This window comes from Zea mays, chromosome 9, assembly GCF_902167145.1.
Source record: "Zea mays cultivar B73 chromosome 9, Zm-B73-REFERENCE-NAM-5.0, whole genome shotgun sequence".
NCBI classification, from domain to species: domain Eukaryota; kingdom Viridiplantae; phylum Streptophyta; class Magnoliopsida; order Poales; family Poaceae; genus Zea; species Zea mays.
This window is the reverse complement of record NC_050104.1, coordinates 8,156,553-8,166,041: the sequence shown is the minus strand read 5'-3', so window position 1 is coordinate 8,166,041 and position 9,489 is coordinate 8,156,553. Positions and strand designations below refer to the sequence as shown.

The 9,489-nt window shown below is 46.7% G+C and overlaps 1 protein-coding gene across 1 annotated transcript; it reads left to right on the top strand.

Annotated features, from left to right (window-relative positions):
• Nucleotides 1–215: 215 nt before the first annotated feature.
• LOC100284278 (uncharacterized) lies at nucleotides 216–9,004 on the top strand. Its single transcript, NM_001157173.2, has 4 exons — nucleotides 216–629; nucleotides 748–849; nucleotides 7,686–7,957; nucleotides 8,595–9,004. The coding sequence occupies exons 1-4, from the start codon at nucleotides 338–340 to the stop codon at nucleotides 8,781–8,783; spliced, it is 855 nt and encodes a 284-aa protein (NP_001150645.2). The 5' UTR covers nucleotides 216–337; the 3' UTR covers nucleotides 8,784–9,004.
• The last annotated feature ends 485 nt before the right edge of the window (nucleotides 9,005–9,489 follow it).

The window sequence follows — 9,489 nt, the reverse complement described above, 5'->3', positions numbered from 1 at the left end:
CTAATTATATATACGGATTTATTAAATCTAATTAAGTCTATATTTACTCTTTATTTATAAAAACTTGGGCGAAATAATACTCCAATGGAGACGTGAGCCAAGTCCGAAGCAAACCGGATCGCAGTTGCCCGTTGTAATTGTAGCGCCGCGTGCCAGCTGCGACTTTGTTGCAACAAGGAACTGAAACGGGTTTGACCCCCACCACACCACTGGCCACTAGTTGCCAACCCCACGCACGTTCTGCGACGAGCTACCCCATTTCCCCACCCCCAGCACCCCACTCCCCGCTTCCATTTCCTTGGACCCCACCACCGCGCCTACATCCCTCAGAGCTCAGATGCAGCCGCCGGCGACCGAGATGCACCCGGCCGCCGACGCCGCCACCTCCGCCGCCACCGCGCAGGCCGACACTACTGCTCGCGCCGCCGTCCCCGCATCCGATCCACCCCCGCCCCCGCCGGCGCCGGCGGCTGAGACGGTCGATCCGCCGCCCCCGCCGCCAGCGCCGGCGCCCAAGACGGTCACCTGGAGCGAGAAGCTCACGTCCGACTCGCCGACGCACGTGCACGCCGCCGCCGCGGCGGAGTCCAGCCAGTACGTGTCCCGTGGGCCCGCATCCTCGTCTAAGGGTAAAACCCACCGGCTAGCTCGACGCGTTGTGTCAGCTTTGCGGTTGTATTGCTCTTTTATCTAGAGGAGATTTCTTCGTTTCTGATTTCCACTATGTATGTATTGGCCCATTATCAGGCGCCGTGGAGGCGATGAGGGAGACGCTGTCAAGGTGGGGGAAGTCGTGGGGGGAGACCACCAAGCTGGTCGAGAGCCTCAGCCGCGACACGTGGCAACACTGTGAGATCTCAGCAGCCCTGCAAGCGATAGCAGGGTCTTCTCCTTTCCTTCTAAGAGTCCAATGTGCTCGTTTCTTTGCTTCATTCATTCCTTGAGCTGCACGGATTGGTAGGATGCAACCTTTCTAAGGATCAAAGGAAAGAATCGACATATATAAAGTTGCAAGCGTACTGTGCTAGACACCTTTTGAGAATTATGCTGAGGTCTGGTCTGGGGATTGTAGAGCTGGGGAAGCAGGATGCCCCAATAAAAGAAGCCAACATGAACATTTTGGTGTAGCTTTCCATATGCTTTATGCTTTGTTGGCTAAGTATCTTCATAAGTTTACTTTGTTTTAAAATAATTCTTTAAGCCTTGTTACCCAAAAACTTGTCCCAGTATAATATTAAGAGACTGAAGCATTGGTCCCGGCCGAATAAAATCTCCGAACCCTGGCCTCCCATCACTAACGGGCCGACATCAACCGTCTACTCTGCAACGGCCCAACCGGAGGGCACACCGAGGGGATTTTTTTAACCAAGCCCGAAAATTCGCCCCCGAGTATAATGGAACCCGGGACTTGGAGGTGCTACTCGAAAGCCTTAACCACTATGCTAGAGGCCCTTTTGCCAAACATCTTTGAACAGATCTAACAACAGTAAGATTATGACATTACCTTTTACGTATCAACTGATTAAGGCTTTTGGCTAAATACCTATTTTCATAAAACTTGTGATGACCAAGTTTCTTGCAGTCGACCGGTTAGAACTTTGAACTCTGGTAGTTGATTGAAGTCCCATCCAACCCAAGTTTGAAGCACAACACCTCTTAACACAGCCATGATGCAGTCCCGTGTTGTGATGTACTTCAATGAACTTATAAGATCAAACTTCAAATCATTGAAAAATTGCCTATAGTTGTAGATCATAGGCTATGTTATAGATCTTCCAAGAATTTGGCTATTGTTCCAAGTGAAGTGAGACATTGGCTGATAGTTGATAGCCAACCCGCAAGATCCTGTATTAACCTTCAAATCTAATTGAAGTCATGGGAAGTAAACCTAGGATCTATTTGATTCAATTATAGATTCCTAAAAATCCGATTCTAGCTATGAGCTAACGGTTATGGGAATGACGTGGCAACCTGACAGGAGGGACGCTGCCCTAGCCTCTTGAACGAGCCAATTCGACAGCGGGCCATTGTCGACGAGGGAGCGGTACGCTGTACCGCGGGGGTTGGGGGCCCTACGTTCGCAACGCTAGGCTGAAGCGTCGTGGTTGTAGTCACGCCTACTCCAACGCATGTATGGCACCCTACATGAGCAACATGCACAATGGCAGCAACAACTAAACCGCTAGGTGTTGCGCCATTGTCTTCCATGGGTATAGTCTCGCTGTCATTGAATATCAAAATAGGGGCTGGGGAGGTGCTGAAGGTGGTAACATCAGATGGGCACGAACAACTATTGTTTTCAGATCGCCTGATCAATCCCACTGGGCGATTAGGCGTCAATATATATATATATATATATATATATATATATATATATATATATATATATATATATATATATATATATATATATATATGTATATAGTATTTAGAGCTCTGGGCTCTATTTAACTACAGGAAACCCTGACCAGGTATGCAGACCGCACGAACCCTTTTTGGCTTATTGTACCTATCTGTGCTTACGCTAAATTATAATACAAGTTATGCTGATGTGTGTATCAGTTTATGCAAATATAGTCTGCGCATATTACGTGAATCGGGCCCACGATCCTGCCCACGCGCTCACAATTATCCAGTCCCACGCCGTCACTATAAAAACACCCACACGCCGCCAGGGATTAGGTTTTAGCGGCGGCGGCGATTCCCTCGGGCGTGCGAGTAGGCGCCCGTGAGCAGGAGAGCCCCGGCCGTCGCGGCGCTCTCCAGCCGGCGGATTGGCGGTCGTGGAGGGGGCGCGAGGAGGAGCCTCAGCGTCTGCGGCGGTACAGCTTCAGGAGACACCGGTCGGGCGCGGCGGAGTGGGCGGCGGCGGTGCTGTTCATGGTGCTGGCGGTCGTGGTGCTGCTGGGCGCCGTAGCCGTCCTTGTGGTGGTGCTGTTGCTGCAGCCCCGTGTGCCGTACGTGGCGGTGCTCCGCGCCTACCCGTTCCGCGTGCCCGCCAGGGGCGTCCTCCCGCTGGCGTACGTGGCGCGCGCGCAGGGCGCCCCGCTGGGCGACGCCGGCAGCGCCGCCATGGAGGCCGCGCTCCGCAACGGCGTGGTGCCGTTCCGGGTGGATGGGGAGGCCCAGACGCGATGGAAGGTCGCGGGGATCGTCGGCGTCGACCAGTGGACGCGCCTGGCGTGCCAGCTTCGCTTCTTCTGGTCCAACGACACCGTGCTCCCCTTCAGATGCATCTCCAAGTCCAAGTTCTTGTTCTTCTGACCGCCGTGCCCTCTGTATTGTCTAGTGGCTACTCTTCTGACCTCAGTTCCATGGCCGGGCGTGAGCGTGACGGATCAAGATTCAGGAACAACAAATGGCTTCATCGTTTTCTTTCTTGTCTTGGGTTCGTTCAGTTATTAATTCACCCCCATGTCGCATGTATAGGTCGGCAAAAAAAAAGATTTTGTCTTGGGTTCTTTTTTATTGCATTTTACGCTTCCACTAAAAAGCAAGTGCCACATTCGTCGTTTTAAAACAGATCATTGATTTACGCTAAAATTCGTATCCATTTACGCTGTTTCGGATCACGTCTTACGCTTAAATCCACCTGACCTAGAACCCGAGCACGATCGGAGCGCAATTTTGACGTCGTAATTTAGGCCACATTCGTTGTTACGAAATAGATTGATGATGTACGATAAAATTTGTACCCATTTACGCTGTTTGGTTCACGTTTTACGCTGAAATTTGACCAAGCCAAAATCCGTGCACGATCGAACGTGATCAATCTACGCTGTTTTAGCTAATATAAGATTTACGCTAAATTTCGTATTCATTTATGATGTTTTAGCTCACGTTTTACGCCGGAATCTGCCCTAGCCAGAGCCGCGCACGATTGGGTGCACGCGATTTTTACGCCGTAATTTTGGGCTTCGTTTGCTGTTACAAAACAGATATATGATTTACGCTAAATTTCGTACTCATTTACGATGTTTTAGCTCACGTTTTACGCTGGAATCCGCCCGAGCTGAACCCGCGAACTGCGGCTGTAAATTAAAATTTATTTCCTTCTACTAATGCTCCTCGAACCGTAACTGTCCCTTTATTTACGCGATTATGCAGCACGTCTTTCCTTATATCAAACCGGTCAAAATTTATATAATGCATGGTTTATGCTATCATGTTACACATCGTTATGCAGTCGTAAACGGTGTGCACATGGTAATATTCGTTTCCGTGAGTCAAGGTACAAAAGATCCCTTCTATGCATGATTTATGCGTGCGTATTTTTTTCCTCCTGTAACTGCGCCTTTATTTACGCGCACGAAGAGCACGTCTTTCCTTATCTTAAAACCGGTGGGAGATTTTAAATGTTTGCATGGTTTACGCTATCATGTATCACATCGTTATGCAGTCGTAACCGGCAAGCACATGCAAATATTCGTTCTCATGATTCGTGGCATAAAAGATTCCATTTATGCATGAGTTATGCACATTTGTATATATATTTATGCGTGCGTATATCGCATGTCGCGTCTCAGCCGGGATACGTGGCTATCCTATGCATGGCTGACGCAAGCTGGCGTCCAGTGGGCCGAACGCGACCCGATCGGCCTCCTGGCTGGGGCTTCGCCCACTAACGGAAGCCTAGAGCTTTCATTACCTCTTCCTTATATATATATATATATATATACCGCACCACCGAACCAGTCTGGCCGCTAGCCTCCGTCCCGCATACGTCCCATTCCTTGCATGCCCGCAGTTTGTTTCCATTTGCATGCGCGAGAAATTAGGAAGCGTATCCGTTAACTGCTGCATCATGTAAAAAATCTGATTTGAATGCTTTATTCCATCCATAAATATAGGATATCTATAACAGTCATGCAGCTAGGCTCGTTAGAAACATTTTATGAAATATACTGCTATTAACTATGCTACATGGTGTAGTTATTTATGCAATACGGTACGTTGCATAAAAAAATCAGTTTCCTGCTGCTGCATGTGCACAAATTTAGTGTGTCAATAATGTGTGTTGAGAGGAAATGGATTGACATGCATGGAAACAAAAAATATGATTTTAATGCTTTATCTCGTCCATAAAAATAGGATCCCTACAACAGCAATACAACTAGGCTCGTTGTATCTAGTTTATAACATATACTGATACTAATTATGCTACACTGTGTACATATTTATGCAGTGTGGTACATCACGTAAAATTTTTGTTTCCTGCTGCATGCGCACAGATTTAAGATGACAAGAATGTGCGTTGAAAAGAAAATAGATTGACATGCATGGAAACAAAAAATCTGATTTAAATGCTTTATTTTCTCCATAAATATAGCATATCTCCAACATCCATGTATGAAGGCTCGTTAACCAGTTTATGATATATACTGATACTAATTATATACTACACGGTGAAGGTATTTATGCATTGTGATAGACTGCGTAAAAAATTGTTTTCTGCTGCATGTGCACAAATTTAAGATGACAAGAATGTGAGTTGAAAAGGAAATGGATTGACATACGCGAGATTTATGGAATTTTGGCAAATGACCTCATTTCTTAGAGCAGTTATCTTTTTCTAAATTTCTATTTCATTGTGTAAATGTGTGCGTCGTAAATATATGTTATACATATGGCGTAAATGGTAGGAACCCATTACACGCTGGATTAAGTAAACGAGATAATGCATAAAATCAATAAATCGTTTGCGTAAAATGTGAATAAAAATATCATAGAGACGAATAGATGGAAGCAGAGCCTTGAACTGAAATATATGTCCTAAAAACCTATTGACATTGGCATAAATATGTATACAAAATAGCATAAACACAGGGCCGCTGCCCCACGGAACCGCGGCCTCGCATCTGGGATGTGCCACCACTTCGTGCCTAGGGGGAGGCTGTCGTCGTCGCTCGTGCCTAGGGAAGTCTGCAGTCGTCGCTCCCACCTTGGATGGCGTCGCGGTCATGCGCAGCTCAAGGGTCGACCCCCGCGCGCGTGCATCCCGGGAACCGCCGCAGCAACCGCTCCCACCTCGTCTTTGTGCGCGCCTTAGGGGTGCCGTCGTCGCTCACGTGCCCCGAGATCTGTCGTCGCGCCGCCGCAGCCCCTCCCACTTCGCTGTCGTGCACGCCTCAAGGGGCCGCTGCCGCGCGCGCCGCAGGGAGACGCTGTCGCGGTTGTGCCCCCTGGGATCCGCCGCCGCGGCCGCTGCCACCTCGCCATCATGCGCACCTCAGGGGGCCGCCGCCGCACGTGTGCCCTCGGTATCCGACGTCGCAACCGCTCCCACCTCGCCGTCGTGCGTGCCTCATGGGGGCGCCGCGACCATGCCCCCCAGATTTGTCGTCGCACGCTTGCTCCCAGAATCCGTCGCGACCGTGTGGCCTCTTGGGGGTGGAGGTCGTAACCGTCGACGTCGCTAAAACTGAACCTTAGCGGGCTGGAGCTTCTTTTATAGACGCTTCAGACCTGTTGCAGCTGAACTGGTTGGCAACATCGGGTCAGGGCTTTCACCCAGCTATTGGAAGCCTAGGGCTCCTAATATATATACATATAATAACACTATATATAGACATATACTTATATAGTATAGACTATAGAGACTTGGATATGAGGAGCTCAGCCAGAGTTATGTCTAAAATGAGAGTTTAGACATCATACTATCATAGTTCAATATAAACTCTAAAATGAGAAAAAGTTTAGACATATATCTTCAGATGAGGAGCTCATCTCTAGTCCTTGTGTTCTCTTTTCTCCTAGCCGATGTAGAGAGAAAGGTGTTGCCGTGTTGGAGCCTTGGAGGGAGAGAGAAGGATGAAGAAGGAAGAGAAGGGTGTTTTCTGATTTTCTCCCCGCCGCCAGGGAAGATGAAAAGACAGGTAGAGCTGTGTGTGTGTGTGTTGGGGGGGGGGGGGGGGGGGCGACTACCTCTATTAATCATGGGCCAGTCTAGTCAAGCAAACTGTTGGACTACCCGAGCCTAATTAATCGCGACTGATTGGCTACCAGCGATTAATCGTTCCATATCCTCGCCTAACCGTACGATATGGACGATCAGTAACACTAATCAAATCGAACACCCTAATCGAGCACAGAGAAATGATCAGCCCGACTAATCGCGATTAGTTGGACGATCTGAAAACAATGCGGGCGACATGGATGTTGAGTGTTAGAAGCGCTGAAGGATCAACGGGAACAAGTGTGACAGTTTAGGGACGACTGAGCTGCATTGTTGACTGTTGTTAGATGGGGACGGACGGTGTGGATGTTGAGCGATTAGTGTTGACTGGTCGCGGGGAACAAGTGCAATGGTTTAGGAGCCACATTGTTGACTACCGGATTCGAGTGCAGGGATGCGGTGGCAACCCTAGGTGCCGTCGAGTCCAGTGGGGGGGGGGCATCTGAATAGAAAAGAAAACAACTCAATCCTATAAACAGCGACAGGTGGGTAATATTTTGGAAAATTTGAATGGTAGGAATCTGGAAAATCTGTTGTGGGAGTGGGAGGAGATTTTGGATTGAACTAAAGGAGTATGTAGATTTCTAGGAATCTATTTACCTCTTTGGTTGGGATTTCAGCTTTTTGACAGTGAATCTAGCTCAGAAACTGAGCCAAAGGGACCCTTAATATCTTTCGTCTATTAACATGGCTTTCCCTAGGCCTGACAATATGCCATTGTATTTAACAGTCAAGACTGGACCTAGTTTTACTGAAGCTGCTATGGGACGCCTAGCACAAGGGACTAAAGTTTTAGCAGAAGGAGGCTATGAAAAAATATTTAAGCAGACCTTCGAGGTTCTTCCAGACGAGGAGCTGAAAATATGCTATGCGTGCTATCTCTCAACATCAGCAGGTCCTGTCATGGGAGTCTTGTATATTTCTACAGCGAAGATTGCTTTCTGCAGTGACAATCCTCTGTCATACAAAGCTGGAAATAAAACTGAATGGAGTTACTACAAGGTAAGGGTTACTCCCTTCTTAGCATCTAGTTATCCCTATCAAAATCAATCTTCGTTTTGCACCTCAGTTTATCATATTTGGACTGAATTGATTTCTATAGTTCATCATTGTTAGTTTTACATAGATTTATAAATTTGACTTACTACATGAGGATAGGTAAACCTTTTTAGGGTCACTGGTAAAAATGTCATTGGATTTGAGGATGAGAATGGTGATGCTCTTCAGTCCCATTCTGTTCTGAAAAAATGTATATTAAATTCTAAACAAAAAAGGTGACAACTGCAGTCTGGTTAGTTTGGAAGCCTTGCACATTTGTGATAAATTTTAGTTTGAATCATAAAAGAAGTGGCACTGGTAAATACAAGTTGATTTTATGGTCACGAAGTCACAAGGCTTATGTTACCATCTCTCTAATGAGGACATGGTCATGGTGCTTTCCCTATACATGGACGAAACCAGGTTGCATTCTGAAGCACTGACTGTCACTTAAGAAGATGCATGCTAATTTGTCAACACCTAACTTGGATCTTTTGTTCCAGTTGTTGCTTGATCCGTTTTGATGTTCAATTCCCAGTAGGACTTCAATTAAACAGATGTCTGTTCATTAAAAATGTTTTCTTCGCTTTCCAAAAAACAGGTGGTCATTCCTCTTCACCAGCTAAGAGCAGCTAATCCTTCAGTAAGCAAAGTAAATCCCGCTGAGAAGTACATTCAGGTCGTTTCCGTTGAAGGGCATGAGTTCTGGTTCATGGGTTTTCTAATGTACGACAAGGCTGCAGCCAGTCTTCAAGAAGCCTTGGCTAGTGCTCGTGAGTTGCAACCGTGAAGACACCAAGTGGTGTTCTTTCCGGTTACATACATCAGTTTCCACATCTCGAGTTCAGGCTGGGTCGCTGGGATTCTTCTCCTGTTTCAGATCCTTTTTGCTGAAGCTTTTGACACAGTACACCCACAGGCCTGCATACGTGTCAGAAATGTGTGCCATTCCTGTCAATGTTGTAATCATGACAGATATTTATATATATGGAAAAACACTGCCGCTGTCCATTTCGAATGGATGACAAACATTTAACGCACCATTTGGTTAGAGGGACTAATATTTAGTCCCGGATTTTTAGTCCTGTTTAGTCTATATTTTACCAAAACGGAAGGACTAAAGTAAAGACTAATTGGGTTTAGTCTCTAGTCCCTCACATGGGTGCTAAAAGGGACTAAAGAACAACATTTACTCCAATTGCCATTGTATAGAAAACTGGCGTGAAACAAGAAAAGGGGTATTTTGGTCTTTATGTGTTGTATTTAATGCATTTAAAATATGTTTAGCCCTTGCAACCAAACAGTGTAGGGACTAAATTTTAGTCTCTGAACTAAATTTTAGTCCTAGGACTAATAACGGGCTTAAATGTCACAGAACTATGTGGGAACTTGATTATCAGGGGCCTACATAAAATATGGAGGCAACTAGAGGCCAAAGGAAAGCAAACTGTTGGTGATGCGTTACTTTTTTTGTCGAGTGACAAAAGGGAATCAGG

Bases quoted from the DNA above. Each gene is read 5' to 3' on its own strand.
- LOC100284278 (NM_001157173.2), top strand. From the start codon at position 338: ATGCAGCCGCCGGCGACCGAGATGCACCCGGCCGCCGACGCCGCCACC. The intron at 630-747 runs GTAAAACCCACC...GCCCATTATCAG, and splicing joins GCCCGCATCCTCGTCTAAGG to GCGCCGTGGAGGCGATGAGG. The intron at 850-7,685 runs GTGAGATCTCAG...TGTATTTAACAG, and splicing joins CCGCGACACGTGGCAACACT to TCAAGACTGGACCTAGTTTT.